At 42.4% G+C, this 25,919-nt stretch overlaps 1 protein-coding gene across 2 annotated transcripts in view; it reads left to right on the top strand.

Moving 5' to 3' along the window:
* PDE3A (phosphodiesterase 3A) overlaps window positions 1–25,919 on the top strand; it is a 1,388,780-nt gene that overhangs the window by 1,061,240 nt on the left and 301,621 nt on the right. For both annotated transcript variants that reach the window (XM_069628418.1, XM_069628419.1), the window contains one exon: window positions 5,069–5,184. In XM_069628418.1, the coding sequence (XP_069484519.1) occupies window positions 5,069–5,184 (116 nt within the window). The remainder of the gene's footprint in view (window positions 1–5,068; window positions 5,185–25,919) is intronic.

The following is a 25,919-nucleotide window of genomic DNA, read 5'->3' on the forward strand; positions in this document are numbered from 1 at the left end:
TACACTGCCTCTGACTACTATGCCAGCCCTGGAGTATGTAAAACCTGTGAAGAACAGGAAAAAAGATTGTCAGAGAAAGTAGTCCAAAAAGACAAATCACTACGCAGCTGGGAAATGTAAAGCTCAGCTGACTTGCTTATTACAAAGCTGCTGATTGGAGCAGATCATGTTAGGGACCTCCTCATTGGTAGTGCAGCAGGGGAGTTTCGAAAAATACATTTTAGTTAGTTGTCCATTGAATTCTGTAGCATTGCTGGTTGCTATCCTAACCCGAAATTATCTGTTCAGAAGCCAGACTCCCTCGCTCTCACTCTTTTTTGTTACAATGGTTTTGGCAAAATTAACCAAAAATCATGTTCTTGTATCACTTCCTTATTCTAATGCTGATTCAACTCTAACATTTTGGACAGGATTGGTGTCTAGCTTGGACATAGGTACATGATTTTTTATAGGATTAATTTGGCTTCCTATTCTGTTTGGGTTCAAGGTATAAGCTTTTATTTTGGATACAAGAATAGTTTGGTGTACTAAAGAGTCACACACACATGAGACTATACAATTGAAGATGGAAAGAAATCAGCAAATCAACTTTACTTGTCCTTCAGAGTTAACTTAAAGAAGAAACCTTTCTTTTCTGTGCATCACGAAAATTACGTTAGTTACTGAAATGTAATTTATTTTCTTGAATGAGTGGAGAATAACCTCCTGCGTGTTTCACTTTGAGGGTTAGAAAACCCTTTCTGTATTTTTCCAATCGTTTTTGCAGGTCACAAAGTCTATCAATCCCAGGAAATCTGTGAGTCTCGTTGTACACAATCCTCACAGATCAAAATATAAATTGTTCATGTGAAAACTCAGCCAATTGATTAATAATTGGTTCCTGTCAGAGACTCGCATGTCCTGTGCAATTATATATTCTAGTGCATTTTATTTTTAATCTACTTCCACTAATATTCATTAACATTCCCCGTCCTCATTGTTGGCCTAGCTTGTAAACACGGTTACCCTAAACACTTTATATTGCTATGCGGGACTTAACATGTGTTTCACCCAATCTATCAGAACCAACCCATTCCAAAGGACGTATCCAGGGCTGGATATTCTCTGCTAATGCTTTAGTCAAATTCTCAGCCATTGAACCAGTTCTCTGGCTGATCACTGCTTCACCCTCCCTGTTACCAAACCTCATAAAATGGCACCAAAACCACTGAGCCCCAGATTTGTCTGTAATACTCAGGAACTGATGCACAAGGATTTAAAATCATCCCTCATCACAGACTTTGACTCCTATCTATTGCCCTCAAATTATTCAGTGCAGGACGTAGCTTCTAAATATGATGCATGCCTCTTATAAGCCATTGACATACATGCGCCGCTCAAAAAAAAAAAAAAACCTAAACCCCACAAAATGAATAGTATCTGGTTTTTCGAAATGCTAATAAACCCAGGGAGGGAAAAAAGATCTGTCAAACACCATTGCAAAAAAAATACCTCCTTCTCTAATCATGATGCCCTTGCCACCATGGCGCTAAAATACAAAAAATATGTTGTCAAGGCCAATGCCAATAGCCTTAATGATCGTATCTCTACCGCAGCTCTAATAGCAAAGAACTCTTTGCTATCCTCTGTGAGCTGGAAACACCCATCACCCCTATCGCCAACACTGGTGTTGACAGAGCTTGGTGCACCACAATTCTGGATGCCCTCTCTCACAAAATCGAATCCCTTGTGATCATAATTAATGACAAAAAGGTGATCCCTGCCAATAAAGCTCTGGTGCCACATTCAGTCAGCCACCCAAAAGAGGCTCCCCACCGAACATCGCCATGTTCACTTTCTCTCCAGTTACACCAGAGCAAGTAGCAACAATCATCAGAGGCCTCAAACCATCAAATTGTAAAGGCGACTCCTGCCTTGCCCACATTGTGAAGCTCTGCTCACCATCAATTGCACCCATGATTATTGAGGTTCTCTAATGCCTCATTCGCAACGAGTACAGTGCCCTCCACAATCAAAACAGTCCGGATGGCATCACTACTAAAAATAACTATGTTCAACCCCTCAATCCCAACAAACTACCGCCCCATCACATCTGCCCCATTTTTATAAAAAATCCTGGACCGACGAGCCTATGCCTAAGTTCAGAAATTCCTAGAAAATAATCACCTGCTAGGCCTAAGACATTTGTCTTCCACCCTAAACACAGCACAGAAACCACATTATTAGACATAAAAATACAGATGGATATTATCAGGGACTCCAGCAACATAGCTATCTTCCTACTGCTCAATCCCTCTCCGTCCTTAAACCTGGTACATCATAACATCCTTTGCCAGCACTTCATCCAGCATTTCTGATTCGCACATGAAGCCACAGACTGGATTAAATACTTTCTTAGTGGTAGGACCAATAGAGTGGCCATAGGGGACTCAATGGATGATGCCATCCAAGCTACATTGGGTTCCCTGCCTCCAACCCACCCTGTATAACACCTATGCAAAACCCCACTTCAACATACTGGCTCTTCAACATACTGAATGCCAGTGACATAATTTATACCAACTGCATAGACGACACTCAAAGTCTCATCCGGCTCTCTGGTGACTATTCTGCTGATACTACCAAAAGTAATTTCTAGCAGCATCCAAAAGTGGATGGCCACCCACAACCTCTGCCTGAACCCTCCTCATCACTGGGTCACTGCACCGGAACAAACACCTCGACTCCACTTTCTCCTCCTTCATTAACGGCACACCCATCCCAGTTTCCAAGCAAATAAAGACACTAGGAGCCTATAACTGGAAGCTGATTTCTCTACAAACAGACACATTAACACCCTATCATCATCCACAGCCTATACATTATACTCATTGCTCTGAGTAGACAATTCCTCCCACAAAATAATTGCATCACTCTCGCTGGAGCACTGATACTGTTTGAACTTGATTACTAAAATGTGCTACTCATCTAAACCTCAAAAACAAATCTATCGAAACTCCAACCATATCTCGGCCACTAGACGCGAAGCACACTGGCTCCCTATCAAAGCCTGTGTGGACCTCAAACCACTAACTATCATGAATCATTGCTTGCACAAATACAACCCCAGAATCTAAATGACTGTATCACCGAATCTATCCACACACCTCTCTCAGATCCAGTTCCAGTATGTCATTGGTCAACCCCACTATAAGAGAAAAAGAGCAGGCAGGGCTAGTTTCTGCGTCATAGCTCCCACACTTTGGAACGCTCTACCAGTGCACATTCACAATGAAAATTCATTCCCTGCCTTCAAAAAATGAGCCAAAACTTGGCTGTGTGTTAAGTACGAGTAACAACCTGTCTTATGCATTGTCCTGAATTGTCACCTCCGAACAGTCACGCATATGTATCCTACTCAACTGTAACATAGTACTAACAATTGATGTACTAATGCCATGATACCCCAGGGTTTGGGCATTGCTATAAATGCAAAAGAAAATACAATAAAATAAAATAAAATAACTCTTGTGACTTTTATCTAAATGCATTGGGGTTATTGTACTCACTTTTGATTTGTCTTTTAAAGGCTTAGGACAGCTAGGGCTGTCAACAGCTTCAGTCAACTCTGCCAGGTAAGCTCTTCCTTTCAGTCTGTCCCCTGCTCAAAAATCCCTTTTAGAGAATCTGGTTCTGTCCTCGGAAAGGATTTTGTATTATGCTCCCAGTTGAAAAAAGCCTTCTTGAGGAGCATTTCTGCCAGCTACTTTCAGGTGGCAACCCAATAAAAAGTTTTCTGTTGGACATCCTCCTTCCTACTACTGCTTTTCAAAAAAACTCTTGCAACTTCCTATGTTTTTAACTTTAAATACTCAACAAACTCCACGCATGCAGCATCATTTAATACAGAAATTCTGTATTGGATGGAACCTGTAATAGGTTCCCTTCGCATACATGCACCACCAATGATCCTTATTTTTTCTTTGATTTGTTTAATTTATTTTGATATCATTGTTGGATGCATTTGGCTAGAAATTAGCCATTCCTTCAGGAATTCCTTTCAAATTGGACTGAAACATGTCCTTCATGTATAATGTCGTGTATCAACCAGTGCCATTGCTAAGGCATACATATTCAGAATCACAATAACATTCTAAATTCAGAGATAACCTTTATGTTTCTGTTGCTAAGAAGCTAGCAGAGATATTAAAAATATGCATTCTTCAAAAATACATCACCCATTCTAATGTATCCTGTTTATATCGCAGGTGTTATTATAGTTATAATTGTTTATTTATAAGGCACTGAATATGAAGAGGTTTCTAAGCGTGGACCCGGGATTTGAACCTGTGTTGCTCTACGTTGACTTGCGTCCAAGACGAGCATGTTACCACTCAGCTATACTACCTGTTTTGGGGTTGCTTTGGCAGGTGGCTGAAACACTGAATTCCCACTTTATAGCAATGATTCCTTCTTTGTAAGCAAGTGGCTGATGTGAAGGAACCAGTGTTGAAAGACAACGAGGTGATAACACTTCGGTTTTCCCCAATGGAAGTGACGGTCGACGGGCTCCAGCAAACGCAGCTTGTGAGGCGAGTTCTGCAAAGCGCACACTGTAATCCCTGGAGCATTGGTTATATATAAAGGAATATGTTGCTGTGTTATTAGACTGATAACTGGTAATAGGGGGGCAGTTGCTTGTGCTCAGTGTGAGTCAGTATAACCTGTTTTGTGAATAACATAGAACTCTTCGGGAGTAAGTCAAGGGTAAATTAGAATAATAACTTAGTTTAACTCCTTGTGAACTCCTTTGAAATTCGCAGCCACATTCAAATGACTATGAATTGGTAATCAGTGGTAAATTTAAAGGGCATGCTCCTTCACCATATTATATTTGGAGTGAAATATTTCTAAATGAGTGTTTGTAAAAATATTAACAAAATCGCCTTAGCACTTAGCTTTAAAGTCGCACATTGGATTGAATCGTTGTAATGACTTGTCTTTTACTTTTCTTGCATCTGCTGCTTTAAACTCGTGTTTTAGGGAAACACGTCTTTGCTAACAATTGTAAATTGTCTCATTTTTACAGTGCAATTAATCCAGATACGTGGAACAGTTCAATTCAGATGACTTTAACAAAGAGTCGATCTTTCTCCACCTCCCACAACGCAAATCATCTAAACTCAAAAAGGCCAATGCGACAAGGTGAAAAACATTTTTCTTTTTTTTATCTTTACTGTATAGTGCTAAAATAAAGCTGAAATGTTATATGGAGCCCAGTAGCTTTGAGTTTCCAGCACTATGGGGGTCATTACGACCCAGGCGTTAACCATGGCGCTATTAGCGTCATGGTTGACGCCGGTATTTTACTGATTGCGCCATGGTGGATGCCGAATTACCACCCCATTCCAAGCTTGGCGGGGCGGTAATTCACCATTGGCCCTTCCCCATTCCCATTTTTGCCCCCATAGGGCTCATTGGGAATGGGGAAGGCAGTAATTAAGGCACCGCAAATTGCAGTACCGTAATTACCTCGAAAGTCCCTTTGCAGGTTCCTTCCTTAACGGCTGGGAAGACCAGCCGTTAAGGTTGGGACCCGCAAAGGGATGTCGTAATTAGGCGGTAAGGGGTTAACGGCGCCGGCACCTTTTACGGCGCCGTTCACCCCTTACCGCCTGGGTCGTAATGAGGCCCTATGCAGCTTTTTCTTCACACTACCAAACAGTGGTGGCTGGTCACTGTTTGAACAGGAGGGGGCAAATATTTGCAACAAATCTGCATGAGCGACCAGCAGAGGCTAGGGAGCCTGCTCCCCTCGATAACATTTTTTAAATAATGCATTAAAATGGTACATTTTGTCAGCACTTTCTGTAAAAAATTGGATAAAAAGCCACACAGTTGGCAATCAGTTGTGTATGATAGCACATGAAAAAATGCACAGGAACATCTCCCAAGACATTTTCATGATGCCTTTGCCCTCTTTTCATATGCCAGTATATAAAACATGTTCATGCTGGCTGTGCCCATACATGTCGATGCAGGCTAGACCAGCATTTCTAAATGAGGACTCCCAGCTAGTAAACAATGCCATGCCACAGAAAGAGATTATATCCATACTGGCTATACCAACTTATGCCAGGTAGCACGAAATCACACTTATGTTTGTTTTTACCGTTGATGCTCAGTTAAAAAATGCCATGACACACTCAGAATAAATGGCCACATTTTACCGAAAAATGTAAGCCAGTCTAGCCAACCCTCAATATTTTATACTTTACACTTGATGCCCAGTAAAAAATCCATTCCACAGTAAGAAAGTAAATGCGGACTGACACCACCAATGTAGTCAAGTCATGTAATAACACTTTTCATGTTTTCGTTATCCTTAATACCAAGTAAACAATGCCATGCTACAGTAAGAAAGTATATTGAGACTGGCAACACTATTCTAGGCCAGACCAGTCTCAAAATAAAACGTATCATGTTTGATTTATCCGTGATACCAATTTAAAAATACCATGTCACAATTAGAAAGTATGGACAGACTGACACTATTAGTAATGCCAGTCTGCATATTTCTTAATGTGTGTGGCATGGCATTTTTTTTACTTGGCATCAATGGTTAAGCAAGCATAATAAGTGTCATTTCATGGCTAGACTGGCCTGCAATAGTCTAGACACATAATAACACTTATCATGTCTGCTTTATCCTTGATGCACAATACTATGATGCAAAGCAAAGCAAACATTGTAAGTGTTAGTACTTGGCGAGACTGCCCTATATTCAATGTCGTCCAGTCTAGCCACATAATAACACTCATGTTTGCTTTACCCTTGATGCAATGCAAACATTAGTGATATTGCATGGCTAGACTAGCCTACATTGAATGTAGACTTGAATGTAGGCCAGTCTAGTCATGTAATGACACTGATCATGTTTGCTCTACCCTTGATGCACAGTCAAAATGTTACTCTGCATCAATATTAAAGCAAGCATGATAATGGTTATTTCGTGGCTAGACAGGCCTACATTCAATGTATTTCGGTGCATAAAGGGTAATGCTCAGTAGTCTGCATCAAGGGTAATAATGCATATCAGGTTGGTTTACCCTTGATGCAAAGCAAACATGATACGTGTTATTATGTGGACTTGCCTATAGCTTTGTTTGTCCTTCAGGCACAGTAAATAACATTTACTGTACATCAAGGTACAAAAGAATATCATGCCCCCAGAAGCACACACATGTGGGGCCTGCTCTAGGCATGGCAGCGCCCACCCCTACATTTAGCAACCCTGCTCTCCCTTCAAGCGCACACACAACCTCACATGCAACACTTTCATCTCTGCATTCACACATCATTCAAACAACTTCTTGCATGCATCCATGCATTAAAACAAACCCATCAACATACATGCACACATACAGATACACGTTTCATAAAAAAACTAATTTACATTACCTGCACACACCCTGTCTCACGCTGCACAAAGAATGGACAGCCCTCTCCTACACTCTGCAATATGGGCACACTGACTGACAGGAGTGGACTCCTCTACAAAGTCAAAATGTGATGTAAAGCAGAGAGTTATGTTCCTCTGATGAGTTCATGATAGGCCACAAATAAGTTAAACAATGAATACTGAATGAATCTGCATCATTGAAAGTCTAAATGTTTTGATCCTTCCAATGCATCGTTGTGGGTTTTTGTTAGGAGGGAACAAGGGAGCAAACACAGGTAAGAATACACAGACATCTTTTGATGTGGATTAATCACCAGAAAACAAAAACACCAATGATATACGATTACATTAAGCTCATTCCTAGAGCTTGTTCCTGACTGGATCTGAGAAGAAAGAGTACATACTCATGAGGATTAAGATTACATTTTGAGAGACAAATGGGAAGGGGTCCAGTGAGAATTTTGCTTCTCTCTAGAGGTGAACAGTGTTCTGATTTCAATCAGGTAAATGTTCTTCAGGAAATAAATGCAATAAGCAGCAGGGATAAGGTAGCACAATTTATACATGTGAAAATAAACACACAAGAAAAAAAAAAACACAGGGTATGCAGTCTGCTCGATCACTTTTCCATCAATGTACAAAAAGAGGGGCATATTCCCAACATGTTACCAGTATCAGTGAAGTACAGAAAGGCAGTCCTGAATTAGCACACTCCCATCCCTCAGCAGGGCATCATGGGGTAGCTAAGATGCAGGGCCATGTCCTTAGCTGATTATTTTGGCCAGGACTACACCATGAGATCAAGCAGTATTGCCTACAATGCACACAATGTCAGAAGACACAATGACATAGATGTTATTGGGCCACCAGTCCCTAAACAGCAAGGGAATCAGTACATTCTGTTCATTATGGAACTATGCGACAAAGTACCCTGAGGCAGTTACCATGCAAGCCAACAACATTATGAGCATTTAAAAACAGATCAACCCTACTTTTGTATTTGTATTTGTATTTATTTTTGTTTATATAGCGCTTTACACCAAAGCGCTGCACACTTTAATAACAGGATACATGTGACAATAACTTTATAACAGTAACGGTAGAAGCAATTTACAAAAGAGAATCAGATCAACAAAACAATAAGTAGAGCAATTAACTGGATAGGAGAAGAAGAGTAGCGCTGTCGAACTGAATGTGAAAAGGGGAAAAGGGAGAGGGGAAGAGGAGGAGGAGGAGGGGGAGGAGGGAGAGGGAGATGATCAAGGAGATAAGACAAGGTGGGAGGGGAGCAGGAAGGGGAGGGGTTTCATGGCGAGGAATGGAGAAGGAGAGATTTGAGGGATGTTCGGAATGAGGAGAAGGTAGAGATAGAGCGGAGTGAGAGAGGTAAGGAGTTCCAGTGAAGAGGGGCTAGGAGATGGAAGGAGCAGAAACGGGATGTGGCACAAGGGGAAGGAGGAACAGTGAGAAGGAAGTGGTCAGCAGAGCGAAGGGAGCGGGAGGGAGTGTAGAACGAGAGGAGGGAGGAGAGATAAGGGGAGCAAGACCGTGGAGAGATTTAAAGACTAGGGAGAGACATTGAAATTTAAGTTGGGAGTGAAAGGAAAGCCAGCCAAGGGAGGAAAGGGAAGCAGAGATGGATTAGAAGGGGGAAAATGAATTAAAGGAGGAGGAGAGGGAGGGGGAAGAGAGTTGGAGGGGAAGAAAACTACTTCAGTTTTATCAGTGTTAAGGGAAAGGAGGCGAGAAGACATCGAATTTTTTATTGCAGTAAGGCAGGAGGAGAGTTTAAGGTGGAGGTCAGTAGAGAAGGAAGAGAAGGAGTGGAAGAGTTGAATAACAACGGCATAGGAATGGTGAGAAATGCCAAATCAGGAGATAACTGGGGCAAGGAGGGAGGTATAGAGTGAGAAAAGGAAAGGGCCAAGTACTGAACCTTGGGGTACTCTGTATTCCAGTGGTTGGGTAGGAGAGGAGCGGCCTCCCCAGGAAACAGTAAAAGAGTGGGAGGAGAGAAAAGAGGAAAGCCAGTTAAGAACAGAGCCTTTGAATCCAAAGGAAGAAAGAGTGTTGAGAAGAAGGGGGTGATCGACAGTGTCGAAGGCAGCAGAGAGGTCTAGAAGAATAAGGACAGAGGATTGCTTAGAGTATCATGCCGAGAGGAGGGAGTTAAGGATGTAACTGAGGGCAGTTTCAGGAGAGTGTTTAGGACGGAAGCCAGATTGAGAGGGAGGAAGGAGAGAGAGATTAGTGACAAAGGTTGAGAGTTGCGAGCAGGCCAGGTGCTCAAGAAGTTTAGAGAGGAATGGGAGACACTTTTCCTGTGTCGGCTTTCAGAAAGAGATCCAGGATCAGAGAATTCCCTTCAAGTCTTGCATCATGGTAGAGCTCAAGAAAATACTAAAAGATGTACACTGCACGCACCTCTATCCATCACCCCCAATCCAATGGCCTTGTTGAGTGCTTCAAACAAGCTCAGAAGAAATTTCTCTGGAAGATGTTTGAAAAAGATGCACAGAATTGGGACACACTGCTTCACTGGGCCCTGTTCACTGCCAGAATTGCACCACAAGCTTCAAGAGGATACTCACATTTCAAGGTCACCTATTGGGGAAGCCTAGTAATGTGCTGTACGTTTTGAGGGAAGGCTGAGAAGACCCGAAGGAGCAGAAGAAGAGACTAGTAGTTTTATTTTAGCCATGGAAGGCTATGACTTAACCAGTCCTTGGCTCGACAATATTTAAAAATCAGTCAATATTAAACAAAAGAGGTTTTTGTAATTGGAGTGCCATGCTCAGAAGATTTGTTGTAGTAGGGGATGATGTGCTGGGGTTGTTGCAACATCGACAAATACGTTGTCTGCCAGGGGACACAGGGCCTAAAAGGGATCCAGGTCCTCAATAATCACAAATATTGCATCCAGCAGGACGATTGGTGGAATATTACCCAAGTCTACCACTTTGGCTGAAAGCATGAAAGAAGTCAGAGGACCCAGAACTCATGGATCACCTGCTAGCAGATGAACAACAACAGCTACTGGTATGTGAGACAAGATTGATTCCAGACCAAACAACAAACTAGAGAACTACAAGACTTACTCAAGAAAGTGTCGAATGTTGTGGTTGAGATACCATGGATTTATATATCAAATTGGGATGTTGCCTGGGAATGGCATCCATCTTCACCCCAATTAACTACCAGAAGCTTGGCATCCATAAAATGCTCAAAATGGGTATTGTCATTCCACCGGGAGTCACTGGCTCTCACTAATCATCCTGGTGTACCAAACCGAATGGGACCTTATGGTTTTGCATTACCTTCTGCAAAGTGAACACAATGGGCCTCATTACGAGGTAGGTGATAAGGGATTACCGGCACCGGTAAGGACACTGGTGCCGGTAATCCCTTACCACCCTATTCCGAGGTCCCTTAGCGGGTCCCTTCCTTAATGCCTCATTTTACCAGGCGTTATGGAAGGGACCCGTTAAGGGTCTTCAGAGCTAATAACGGTACCGCAAATTGCGGTACCGTTATTAGCTCCATCCCCATTCCCATTGAACCCTATGGGGGCTCGAATGGGAATGGGGAATGGTTCCCGGAATGGGGACTTACCGGGTTCTCCAAGGTTGGAATGACCCGGTAAGTCCCTATTTTGGGAACTCGGACCCGGAATGCGGTAAGGGGGTAGCCATGGTGCTAATACCACCATGGCTACCTCCTACCTCGTAATGAGGCCCAATGTCCTGTTTAAATTCTGCCCAATACCATGCATTGATTAATTCATTTGCCAAGTGGGGATGGCCTATTTCATATCCACAATCAGCCTGACAAAGGACCTGGAGAACATTGCCTTCCTGGCTCAGCAGGGCTATTAGAATTCACAGTACTTTCCGTCGGGCTGCATGGATTGCCTGCAACCTTTCTAAGAGTAATGTATATAATACAATTCTGCGGCCTCGCCAAAGGTTTGCTGTCATCTACCTGGACACAATTGTCCTCCACTGCAAGAATGATTCATTTATATGCCATAGTCAAAACCTTACAGGGTACAGCTTGGCTGTCTGCCCAAGACTTGCCTTAACTCCTATCTCATGGCGCCCAGGGTCACAACAACAGCGTCACCGACTTACGGTTATTACCCGCTCTTGAACACTGTATTTTTCCTGCATAATTTGTATATTTTGTATATTCTATCCTAATGCTTTTATCTTACCATGCCTGTAACTAAGTGATGTATAATTTGTATATTATGTATATTGTATTCAAATGCTTTATTTTACCATGCCTGTAACTAAGTGATGCGCCCGGTTGCCTTTGGGCCTGGTGCGCTATATAAATAAAATAAATACAAATACAAATACAAGGTTCATTGCCAATCCAGTGGTTGATTTCCTTTTTTACATAATCATTAATCCAGTAATAAGTATGCATTTTGTATTTATTCATTTATTTTCTTTACATTGTGTGTTGATTATCTAATGATGCATGGGTGTGTTGCTATATAGTTTTTACATCATTGAACACTTTTGGCCTCATTACACGGATGGCGGTAGGGATTTACCGGTACCGGTAAAATACTGGTACCGGTAAATCCCTACCGCCTTACTACGAGGTCCCTTTGCGGGTTGGGGGATTTAACGCCTGCTTTTTGCAGGCGTTAAAATCCAACCCGCTAAGGGACCTCGGAGCTAATTACGGCACTGCAAAAATGCAGTGCCGTAATTAGCGCCTTCCCCATTCCCATAGAGCCCTATGGGGCAGAAATGGGAATGGGGAAGGGCAATGGCGGAAGGGGGATTTACCGCCCCTCCAACCTTGGAATGGGGCGGTAAATCCCCTTTCCGCCAAGGCGGTGCCGGTATTTTACCGGCATGAGCCATGGCGCTAATAGCGCCATGGCTCACCGCCTACGAGGCCCTTTATCTACATTTTGTGACCATTATGGATTATGTTACATTGCCATTGACATTTCTAAATATTGTTCTCGTCATGTACTATTTTAGCCTTTTTTGTACAATGAGCTTGATTTTCTTTTCTACATGATTAATATTTCTGTAATCTGTCCACCATTTTCATGTATTCCTTGATTTTCATTACATTGTGTGTTCTTGTTACCTAATTATATAGTTTGAACATAATTCAGTAGTTTTTCACAATGTATTCCAGGAGCAACTTTTTCCAACCTCTTCAAGATGGTGGTCCTTTCAGGTAGGCATTATCACATGACTTAGGTACTTATCATGTGACGGTAGCACTTTTTAACTGTTATTGCAGCAGTGAATATTTATTTTTTCAATCTATGGTTCCATTTGGTACTTTTTTCAAATATATTGTTTTTGACCAGAGTCAACTTAGAAAGCTAGTGTGCATCATGTGGTTGATTATTATGGCTTTTCCCCATACATTGCTCACTATGAGAAATTCGTTTTGCAGCTACACTTTAAGATGGCAACCCTTTTTCATAAATACATCATGTGACATTTCAGGTAACGTGACATTATTGGTCACCTGACAGATTTAGAATTGAGCATGGTGCAAAAAGCGGTGTTCCGCTTTTCTGCTCAATTGCTTGCATTACACTTCTTGGTAATTTTAGATGTATGCATTATGTTATGTTACTGTGGTAGTTTCAGTTTTATGGTCTTGGACATATATATTTTTTTGTTGGATTGTAGGTAGTTTAACATGAACAGTGGTTCTTTTTTGAGAAAGAGGAGTATTTTGTTGGACATAAGGCATAAAGTATGGCATTATACTGTGGGTTTTCACATGCTTGGATTGATTTGGCTAGTCACATTTTGTAATGTGACTTGTATATCTTTTGTGTTTTCAGACTGGTGATTATTTTCTGAAAGGTGTATCGGTCTATTTTGATGTACTCAGGTCAGTGTATATACACATAGCTATTGGATGATAGTGATGTCATTATAATCTGTTTTAATTAGGAATATTATTTACTATTAAAGGAAATGTGGATCCTATACCCTTGAAGAAGGATTTTCTCATCCTGAAACACGTTGGGCATAACCAAAATATTTGGTTATAGTAGGAACACTTGTTTTTAAACAACAATTTTCCAACTTTGGAAGAATTTGTATACACTGGGAAACTCTTATACATGGTGATTTATACAAACACCATTGTAAATAACTCATTTTAAGAGCATTTCCAATGCTGCCATCATGATGTTATCAACATTTTATTTGTAACTTTGATTCTGTATTTAATTGTGGTTTATATTAACATTTTGTAAAAATGTTTTTGTAAATCCTTGTATAATATGGTTTTGATTGTTAATTAAATTTAACTCGGCAGTTCGCCCTTTGAAAGTTTGCTTTCGGGTTTCTTGCTAAGGGAAAGTGCGATCATATTCAGATATATGAGATGGTGCAATGTCTCGTGCAGAAGGGATGTGACCTAGTAGTTCAGGCGGACTGCCCCTTTTGGGGTGGGACCAAGCCTGATTTGCATATGTGTTCCCCTTCTGTAATGGACTGGTAGTATGGAAAAGGATGGTATGGAGGGTTCCCCAGAGCTGCCCTTGACTATGATGTGTTCAAAATTTCCCAGCCATCAACTCTTTGTTTTGTCTTAGTCACCCCGAGTGGGACGGGTATGCCCAGACGTGGGTATACAGAGCCTGATGGGCCTAGAGATGGGCCTAGAGACCCAAGCTACTCACTGATGATGCCCAATAAGGCCACAACATGTTGGGGATGCTTGTGGTCTTGTGCCGAAGGTATGTGACCTAGCAGTTTGGGTTGGATTGCTCCTTTTGGGGTGTAGCCAAGCCTAATTTGCATATGGTCTTTCCCCTTCTGCAATAGCTAGACTGGCTGAAAATCTATTGTCTGGGGGGTTGCCCAGAGCTCTGTCTGTTGTTATGATTTGTTCAAAACATTCCAGCCATCAACTTTTGGTTTTGTAATGAATGTCACTGGGCCAGGGAGCATATGCTAGTGGGTTCAGTAAGGAGCTGTCTCGAGAAAACAGACCCTAGAACAGGGAGGTGGTCAACTGATGAATAGTCTCTCAGCCCAACACAAATAGGCTAGGAGAGTGGATCATTACTGCCAAAGCTCATCCAGTGTTTTGACCTCCCTGAGGAGACCTTTCTGACCTAACCAAGCTTTGTGTGGACCGGCTACGGGAGGCCTAATATTATACATAACATAACTAAGGTTCAGGAACCTTGCAAACCTGAAGCCCGAAGAGAAAATCCAGGTCTATCAATCAGACTCTCATCTGGACCTGTTTGCTTGAACTGTTGTTGGAGACTTTATGGCCTATGATAAAAGTATTTTTTGCGATTCCTTTGTTGTTGTGGTGATCAAAATACTCAAACTTCTGTTCAATGAAACCTTACATTGTGTCAGCCTCTTTCTGCCTCCCACCCTGTTCTCCAAACAGAAGCACTTGTGGTGGTCGTGGGTTTCAAGGTCAGCAATTTATCATGTCTTCTGATTAATGTGGTGGGAACTAGAACTTGAATTCCTCCATGTCATTGTAGAAATTCTAATTTTAATAGTGGGTTGTAAACTTCACTCATACTTTGGTTCATATGTAAAATCACCTTTAATCCTGCTCTGAAAGGACCACATCTACTAAAGAGAGTGGTATTTGCTATCAAGATTATTTAACCGGGCTTCCGTCCCAGACATGGGACGGAAACAACTCTTTTGGAGCTAGAAATCCAAATGGATGAACTAAAATACAAGGACAAACTAGCCTTACATCTCTTATTTGACCTCTCTGCAGCATTTGGTATTGTTGACCACAATATCCTATGCAGACACCTAGCGTCAGCAGCTCACTTCTCCCCTAATGCTATCCAAAGGATAAAATAATTCCTGACAGAACAATGAGCGTCTTCTCCCCCAGCGTGGAAGCACTACCAACCCCGGTCACTTATGGCATACCTCAAGGTTCATGCGTCTCTCCAATGCTATGCAACATTTTTACCAAACCTCTTTTTGACTGTCTGGACGACTTTGGTGTCACTTACACTAACTACACAGATTGTGAAAACAAAATCAAAATATCCAGGCTGGGTACCCCAAAAGGAAATACACTGAACACGGGTTACAAAGGAACATACGAAGATCTTTAATTTATACTGAATCAGTTACAAAGAACAAAGCAAAATCAGATAGCTATCGGCCCTCAGTGCAACACAGCGAACTCCAGCGTGGTTCGGTGTATTCAGTGTGAGACGCTGTACATTAGAATTCATTGCTCTTTTATACCATTTGCGAACACAATGTCCAACCCTACTTCGGGTTAATATTCCTCTAATACATCACTGTTCTAGGGTTCATGCCGAGTTTGCATATCCACATGTAACTAGTTTGCCTTTAATACATACATCAACAAGCCTACACGGCAAGTGTGTATTTTGGGATTTCCCATGCAGGTCTTCTCAAACATTAATGCAATGTAGTTAAACAACTGTTCTTAGTTCAGTATTTGAATACATTGTTCTTAACATATGCTCGCGGATTAGTTTCGTTGACGCGAGTAATCCTTTACACACAGGTCAACGAAGGACAAGGTCTCAGTTCACAACCTCAACAAGTGTCCTGAAGGTGCAGGCAAGTTACATATTAATTACTCACAGAGGTCAAGACGGCCATGTTGTATTTCGGAATGACATTGTCCACCATTTTAACTCACAGGGTGACTTTGCAAAGCAAACCTAAAATGGCGGATTGACCTAAAATGGTGGTTTACATTAATTTTAACGTCAGGACCTTGCAACATGGATTTCTTCGCAAGTGACTTACAAGCAGCTTGGCGTAGGCCAATATACATATATTCATTGCAATAGAAGGCACGATATAATTTCTCATTTGACAAGATGACACCCAAATCCTCATCCCCATCACAGGTGACCGTGCCATAGCCTCTGCCACGCTCAATGCTATCTACCTAACCATCCAAGCATGGATGGGCCATCATGGTCTTTGCCTCAATGATGATAAGACAGAGTTGCTCCTCATAGGTTCCCAATTCTGTCTCATCAAACTAAACGATGCCTTTCAAACATTCAACATTGACTGTAACATAATAAAAGTGTCCAAAGAAGTGAAAACCCTTGGTTTCTACTTGGACTCATCTGTAACTCTAGCCAAACAAGTAAATGCCACTGCGTCAGCTACAGCTTTTACTTGCAAGCTCATTAACACATGCAGAACTTTCTTGTCACATGACAGCTGCATCACACTGGCCAGAGCGCTCATCTTGACCAGATTGGACTATTGCAATGTCCTTTATGCTGGCACTAAGTCCCAAAACATCAAAAAACATCAGGTAGAACAAAACAGTGCCTTGAGAGCTGTACTTAACATTCCCAAAACAGAAGGCCCATTGGATCTCAGTGCAAGAACGCATCAATTTCAAAACTCTGACCCTAACACACAAATGTCTGTTCAAAGTAGCACCCTCATACATCGCAGACAAAGTGGTCAGATCCCAATCTAACCGGCCCCATGGTCAGCTAACCTGAACTTCCTAGCCACACCCAGATTCAAACTGCAAAAAGCTGGAGGTAGCAGCTTCCCCACAATAGCTGTGAAACAATGGAATGCTTTACCAGCTAAATTGAGAGCCGTAAACTCCTTCTGGAAGTTTTGCAAACTACTGAAAACCCATCTCTTCACACAGGGAACAAACGACTAACTCATGCCACACAACAAGTTAATAGCGTAGAACCTTAATCACTGAACCACTTTCCCTAGGTCAGCAGATCTGCCCATGTACATATGTTAATAATTGCACTATTATGATATCTGTATATGCAACTAAGTAACTATGCTACTGATCGATATGCCAATAACCGTGTACTACGTCTTTGTAAGTAAGTAATGTATGTACATTTAACCCATGTAAGATAAGCACACAGATGCCTACTTGGGTAAATAGCAAAATAAATAAATAAATACAACTGCAGGCGAATGTCAATTCAGGTGATATAAGTGCATTTGACATCTTCATTGTGCCTTAATGCTCCATGTAGATGAGATAACTGCACACAGATTCTCAGGAGTTTTAGTGATGCCAATATGCGTGTGAATCTGGTCACATATTAGTGCTGAAACCCTGACCCAGTAAGGTAGCTAAGTGAATTCATCCTCCATTGAAGAGATGTTGTCACGTGTTTATTAGGCAGTCACTCTCAACTCAGGGAGTCCCCCCACCCAAACAAGGTGGGGCACAACAAAACGCTTTACAGATTCAAATTTAGTGAGGCCTCCCCTTCTATCGTACAATATGTCAAAATACCCTCTTTACCATCGATCAGGTAGGAACCAGGCCGGTCTATAGTAAGAATATCTACTTAGTTAAGTTTTTGAAAAGAAACATAGGCAACCACAAAAACATCAACCACAGCGCTATGGCACTACACAATATCACCACTTCAAATGTTTTGCACCAATTGACTAGCATAGGTTTAAAGGACTTTCAGTTGCTATAATACACATGTAAAATATTGAAGTTGGCAGTCACAATTTACATCAGATTGCTTGCAAATTCACCAATAGGACAAATACAAAACACACAGCGATTGCTTAGTTTGGCACACTACTCCTTTCTGCCAGCAACCCCACCCTCCAAGCATCATTTAGATATGACCCCTCTGATCTGAAGGCAAGGTACAGGGAGTGGGAACACAATGGAAACACATTTTGGGCTTTTCTATTTAGGTTAAATGCAATGTTTTGGAAATCTGATTTGGGATGCAAGGGAATAAATGGGGAATTTCGTTTTGCACCACTCTTACAATGAAAATGCAAGGTTTTGGGATTCTGGTTTGGACTGAAAGGGAAAATTCGTTTTTCACAATTTGTTTTCAAAGGGAATGCAAGGTGTTGGGATTTTCATTTTGGGGACACTAGCACATTCAATTTAACATCAGGGTTACCCAATTACATTACAGACTAGAGTCATTTACAGTGCACTGGGATAATCCTTTGTCAATTCAAATGTTGACAAAAACATCACCCCGTGATAAATGACCCTATGTGAATTAATTAAGTTATATTTTTAGTTAATTGTGCCGATGGTATACAACCCCCCCTCCCACTAATGGAGAGCACCCACCAATGCAAAGGTAATGGTTAAACAGACAGATTTCAACACAATTCAATGTAACTGGATAGAGTGTTCATCTATAGAGAATTCATTGAGTTAACTTTTTAGTTCAATATACCCAGTTTTTCCCAGCTTTCTTTACCCACTAAGGGAAAGGTATTAAGGCAGGTAGCTCCCTACACAATTGATAGCTTTGTGATTTATCTCCTTACATGGGAGATCTCTGTTCTCTGCTCAGGAGGCCCACCAGATCCTAGGATCCTCATTCAGCAAGGCAGCTCACACCTGAAATCTCTATCCATCAGCCAGGTCTCTCCCGGCCACAGGCCTCTCTCAGATAGGTCTCCCAGGTTTCCAAGCAAAGTCCCTGGGTCTCCTGTTCTCCCTCCTTTTAGGTAGGCCTTGGATTAGCTTTGTTCCCCTGGCATGATGGTTCCCCGATTGATTAGGCAGCTCTCCTGGTCTCTCTCCTTAGTTGTTTTGATTGGCTAGCACTCTCACTTCACCTCCCACCAAGACGCCCACTTGCTGCTGATAGGACCAGAAGTTGGGAGGTATGGCTCATGGAAGCTGATGGAGAAAGAAAAAGACATAATTTCAAAACGACAAGTAGTTTTGTACTTTTGCTCATTTTTCAGATAATTGTCAGCACACATATAATTTTGAGTACTATATTTTATGGCGAGTTGGAAAATACTAATCATATCTCGGCACGCTCGTCCTGGGAGGAGATACCATTTTTAACGATTTGCTGCTGTGCCGAAATAGTGACAAATCTGCCTTTTCCTGATTTAAACCTTACATCCATAACCTATCATCACAACAACTTTCTATTCCCTCAGATTTATGAGAAGGCCAGAATCATAATTTTTCTCATAACTCAAGTTGTATGCATCACACAAAAAACGGGCTTTGGATCCCCTTTAATATGAACCGAGGATGAGCTCAGTGGAACACACAATGCAATTTTTATTCAAGAACATGTATTCAGTGTTAGTCAATGGCAAGGCACTGCAATTGTCCCTGAGTTTCTAACCAGTCCCCACCAATTCTTAGGTTTAATTTCTCTTCTATGACATGATCAGGACATCTGGCTGGCCCATGTGACCATGCACTCCCCTCCTGGGTTTCAAAGGTATTTGTTTGAAGCTAATGCACATTTTTATTTGTATTTTTTATACTTGATTTAATTTTCTTGATTCAATTCCTTTCTGATTAAGGCGAGCAGTGTTGATTTGGGGAGGTTAAGTACAGATATCCAAAAGAAACTTTCCAGGATGGGCCAGATGGTCAGATGGTTTTAGGTATGTTTGGCATGGCTTCCACTCCATAAGTTACAGTTGGTACCCCTTTGGCCCTGTAGAAATTGATGATTGGTTGGAGTGAAAATCGTCCATATTTCCTATCCAGCACTTTTGCTTGTGAAGTCAGGTTTCTCATTCTTTTATGGAGAGCGTACTGCATTGAACTTTCCTTTTTTGAGCTGTCCAGCATTACTCCACTGCCACCCAGGTACCATTTCAGGTTTTCCCCTTTCCTGTTGCTTTTTTCCAAAGTCATGATTTTGGTTTTTGATTTATTGATTTCAAATCGTTGTAAAGGATATACTTGGATAGGTTGTCTAGCTGCCGTTGAAGCCCAAGGGCTGTTTGATCGAGCAGGATCATATCATCCGCGTACAGCAGTCTGGGCAATGGACGGTGGGAAGGATCTTATCAGGGCATCAGCATGTTTGTAATCTCCCAGGTAGGCCACGCGGAGGGCAGGGGCAAGTAGGCATCCCCGTTTAACTCCCGTGCAGGGCTTTCAATGGCCCTAGAATTTCGGACGGGCAATTCCAGGCTGCTACCTTTTGCCACAGTTTAACTCTGTTTAATTGATCAAACACCTGTGTTAGATCTATAAAGGCCAGGAAGACTCGAGGGCCCCCTTCAATGATCTTGGCTTTAAGGACGCTCAGAAGCATGATATTTGTACTTGTGCCCATGTTTTTCTTGAAACCTGACTGTAGGGGATCAGCGAATGATGCCTGGGTTGCCCAAGTTTGGAATTTGTTCAGAAGCAGGGATCTGTAAACCTTCCCAATGACATTGAGTAGGGCGATCGGTTGAAAATTACGAGGGTTGTCCTTGCAGCCCTTTTTTGAAAATTGGGACTATTATCGACGAAGTCCAAGATGTTAGAATGGCTGTGAATTCAGCCCAACTTTTGAAGATGAGGCTTATGAAGGATACCCATTCGTCCAGCAATTACTTTAGGTTGATGTTGTTTATCCCGGCCGGGCCTGGAGCTCTCAAATTTTTTAGTTTGCAAATTGTTGACCTGATGGACTCTTTGTCATGAAGGATGACCCAGGGTGGTTAGTACTCTGAGTGTAGCGCCGCGGTAGATGGTGAAGGGGATGAGAAGAGGTTGGTGTAGAACTTCACCCTGGTATGTTCTGGGATACCGGTTGTTAGCACGTCGTTGGTGGGTCTTCCCATTGATCTGATTAGTGTCCAAACGTCACGAGAGTTGAGATTATTGACGTGCTTCAACATTTCTTCTGAGTTTTGTTGGTATAATGCCAGTCGATAGTTCTTTAGCCAGGACTTGTATTTCTTTAACATTTCGGAGGCTGCGTCTCTGTTGGTTGTGATATTACCCCGGGCGGCCAGTATTCTGGCCTGGGGCACTTCGCTTCGTTTAGCAACCAAGAGCGGTGGGTGTGCTGCCTCCAATCTTGCCCTTTTTTGTTGTGTTTGGTAGTGTCACCATGTAGGTTGTTAAAAGCGTTCTGTAGTCGACTGGTTCGAGATTCCGGGTTTCGCTCTTGTTGTCTTTCGTTCCTTTGTAGGATTTTATTAGCTCAGAGATGTTTTTTGTGCTTAATTTCAAGCGATTACCTTTGCTGTTGGACTCCAAATTGACTGAGCAATGGGACTTAGGTAAGTGCTCTGAGGACCATTTTATGGTCAGCAAGTTGTGGTTGCTTGCTGTTGTTTTCATAACTTTGGCCAAGACCAAATCGGGGATTAGTGACTGTGATACAACGATGTAGTTAATTATTGCAGTTGAGAGTCCTCTCTCCCATGTAGGTGTGTCATCAATCTCGCTTGGTATGGTAGCTGTATCGAAGAGTTTCCTGGAGTCCATTAATTTAAGCCAGATTTTGCCTCATTCCTCCGCAGGATGTGAGTAGTCCACGATTTTCTTTCGTGTGGCTTAGGGTCTGCAAATGGTGTTTAAGTCCCCGCAGATAAGCAGCTGCACACCTTGATGTTCCAGGTATGCCCTGTCGATTTGATTTGCTACCATCTCCAGGAAGTCTTCAGTTGTGGTCACTTGGGGATTCCAATAGATGTTCATGTTCATAAGTGGCGTTGAGAGGAGAGTGCCTGTGTCCTTGTTGATGTGTGACAAATAGAGTAAGACTACGAAGAGTGATAGGTTGGCACTCACTACTCTTTCTATCTGTAGGCCGCTTGCAGAGAGTACAGCTATTAATAGGTGGGAAGAAGGTCAGCCTTTCTCTCCTTTTCTGGCTGGGGTGAAAGCTAGGGCAAATCCATCAAGACTTGGCTGGTCAGTTAGCCAGGTTTCCTGTAGGCAAAGTATATCAAAAGACCCCAGATCGATCTCACCCGGGTCCATCAAGTGTGAAAAGCCCCGTGTTCCAGGAGCCTAGCCTCAATGTTGAAGAAGACGGCCTGTGGTTTAGATTAAGTGGGTTGGCAAGTTGCTACTTTGGAAGCCGGGCCGATAGGGCTTTATGAAGCCATGCCCAGAGATGAAGCACATTTAATGTGAGAGCTGACCTTAAAGGTAATTTCTCCTGGCTGTGTTACCTTCAAATCCCACAATTCTGATCTAATTCTCTGTGGGCCTCATTACACGGACGGCGGTAAGGGTTAACGGTAACCGTTAATGCTACGAGGTCCCTTTGCGGGTTGGAGACTTTAACGCCTGCTTTTTGCAGGCGTTAAAAACTAACCCGCAAAGGGACCAGGGAGCTAATTACGGTACCGCAATTTGTGGTGCCGTAATTAGCACCTTCCCCATTCCCATTATGCCCTATGGGGCAAAAATGGGAATGGGGAAGGGCAATGGGGGAAGGGGGAATTACCGCCCCACCAACCTTGGAATAGGGCAGTAATTCCCCTTTCCACCAAGGCGGTGCCGGTACTTTACCGGCATGGACCAAGGTGCTAATAGCACCTTGGTCCACCACCGTCCGTATAATGAGGCCCTGTATATCTTAGCATTTAAACTGAAAACCAGACCTTCTTCTCCTAGAGGTCCTCAGCCAAAGGTCTTGAGGTCAAAGTTTCAGAGGCACAAAACTTCCAGTTCAATGGGGAAAAACAAGCTACATACAGAATTGTAAAAGAATAGCATTTTACACTGACATGATATGTTTAACATGTAAATGTTGTATTACACCTAGGCCTGCTGTTCATAAATCCAATCTTTCTTTTCTGTTATATTAGAACAGAGGTGGATTCCTTATTAATCGTAGGCACACAGATAGGCCACAGTTAACATAGGAAACCAGTGTTCACTACTACAAAAACGAAATAGGACTTTCTCTTTACAGGCTGTAATTTTATATGATGCAAATTAAGTCACTTTATTCCTGATGATAGGGCTCAATAGGAATGGGGAAGACGCTAATAACAGTACCGCAAATTGCAGTACCGTTATTAGCTTCAAGGTCGCTTAACGGGTCCCGTCCATAACGCCTGGTCAGACGAGGCATTAGTGGAGGGACCCGCTAAGGGACCTCGTAGTAGGGCGGTAAGGGATTACCGGCACCGGTCTCCTTACCAGTGCCCGGTATCCCTTACCGCCCTACTCGTAATAAGGCCCTGTGTCTTTGTATTTTACTAAAGTTGACATAGGCCCATTTTTCTTCATTCACTAGGCCAATGTTTTGTAGTGGCTTTTATATTTCAGTGGAACTCCACATTAATCAGCTTAACTCTCACAACATGGCCTAGCATGGCCTCTCCATCTTTGCCATTCTGTGCTATCTTTTCACCCCACAATGTCCCTGTTACATATTTACTTAGGTGTCCAGATTTGTTGTTATGTACGCTTTGTAAAAGGACGGAATTATTGTTATGCATTTATTTATGAAACAACTAGGCATTTCATTTTGATGACGTTAATTATATTTAAACATGCTTTACCAAGATTCAGTTTCTAATTAAGCTTGAGGAACTAAAGTTGGTTTTCTAATATAGTGATGAGATGAATTATTTTCAATATAAAACCCAAAAGTCAAGAATTGAAATGTTATTTTGTCATTTGTTTTTTGTATACTTTGGATCTGAAAGCTGTGTTTTGGTCTCTTTGTTTAATTTAATGATTAATGTGTAAGTGTCGGCATGTTTTGTGTTAACTTTACAATGGTTTTTCATAGATGTTAGGGTGCCCTCCTTTACTTCTCCTAAGTGATGCCACATTAACCTGTCCCATGAGAAATACAAAAGTAAACCTATATGTCACTCTCCTTTCTCTAAGAAGCAAACAAGTATTCTTTTTTTTCCAGAATGGTTTATGAAATTTGACATATACCAAATACAATTAGGTGGCCTCTACCCCGTGCCATCCTATCCAATGCCACTCTGTCACTTTGTTAGAAATACATGAAGAGAAGTGCAAAAAAAAATGTTCAGTGGAGATATAGTGTAAACAATATGTAATATTATTCATAAAATTAGATTGATGCCTCTTCTGTATGTTATAGTAGCCTATGTATGCTAATTTGCTTACTACCCACACGCATGAATCAGTCATTTTTTAAAAGTTGTTCAAACTTCTACATACGAGAGCTATGCTAGCATCATAATGAGCTGGTAATTTTTGTTCAGTGAAGCTTGCAAATGATTCTGTGTGGAGGGGGGCGGCAAACTCTTAAGGGGCATCCCGTTATAAATGTGTGTTGCACACTTAAACATATATATCAAAAAGCTGCAATTCATTTCATAATTTCATTTTGATCAAGGTAATAATTTTTGGGTTTCTCACATGTATTTTTTTTCTCATACATGAAGCGGTTTCGGATACTGCACATGCATATCCTATACTCAAGAAAATAACGCATTTTCTGTATGACATTATTGGGTAATAGACAAAAAAGCCTTGAGGCAACATGGTTACCCACAAGGGCATGTTTAAGGAAAGAGTATAAAATAAGATTTCACCCATTTCAGCAATGCTGGAAACATGAACTGATAGTGTGAGGATCCTGGACCGTTAGGCAAATAGGCAGAATTGAGGGCACATAGAGAGAGAACATTAAAATGTTCTGGGATTTTGTGAGACGGTTATGGTCAAGTGGATTTCACATGACTCAAGAATCTCACACTGTCTGTCCATTAAACAGACATAGGGCCTCATTATGACCCTGGCGGAATGGGTTTAACGGCGCCGGTAAAGGTGCCGGCGCCGTTAAACCCATTCTGCCCTATTACGTCAGACCAGACGTCCTTTGCGGGTCCTGCGAGGGGACTAGCATGTTAACAACGGGCCTGTCAATAACAGGCCCGTTGTTAATATGCTCCCAATTCCCATTGAGCCCTATAGGGGCTCAAATGGGAATGGGGATGGTCTGGGAACGGGTTCCCTGAATGGGGAAATACCGGGTCCTCCAAAGTCGGAATGGCCCAGTATTTCCCCATTCAGGGACCACGGACCAGGACCCGAGTTTGGAGGCAGCCATGCCCTTTTTAAGGGCATGACTGCCTCCAAACCCGTAATGAGGCCCAAAGAATGTAAGGAACGTGGGGCGCAGGGCAGACAGTGGCCCTCATTACGAGTTTGGCGGTAAGCATGCCGCTATTGGCGGCATGGCTGCTGCCGAAATCGCGTCGGGTTCCGGGTCCTCAGAATGAGGACTTACCGGGCCGTTCCGAGTTCGGAAGGCCCGGTAATTCCTCCCTCCAAGGACCCGGACACGGTCCTTCCCCATTCCCATTTCAGCCCCGATAGGGCTGAATGGGAATGGGAGAGGGAGCAAACAACGGGCCATTGGAGATGGCCCGTTGTTTGCTTCCTCTTCCCCTCGCAGGACCCGGTAAGCACGTCTGGTTTTCCCAGACGTGCTTACCGTGTCCTGCGAGGGGAACTCGTAATACGGTAGTACTGAGTGAACGGTGCCGGCACCTTTTATGGCGCCGTTCACTCCATACCACCAGGGTCTTAATGAGGCCCATTGCAAGGTCCGCCTAGAGAACATGAACATACTGGTCTGGTCAGGATTTCCAAAATCGTTTTTCAGTATGAAATCTTATTGAAACACGCTCTGTACAGCAAGCCCACAGTGCGTTGAGCAGGGGTCAAGTCCAAAAATAAAAAGTGTGGCGGGGGGCTCATTAACATAATTGATGGGATGAGACGTTAC

This window comes from Ambystoma mexicanum, chromosome 12 (assembly GCF_040938575.1).
Source record: "Ambystoma mexicanum isolate Mex_15411 chromosome 12, UKY_AmexF1_1, whole genome shotgun sequence".
Classification (NCBI taxonomy): Eukaryota; Metazoa; Chordata; class Amphibia; order Caudata; family Ambystomatidae; genus Ambystoma; species Ambystoma mexicanum.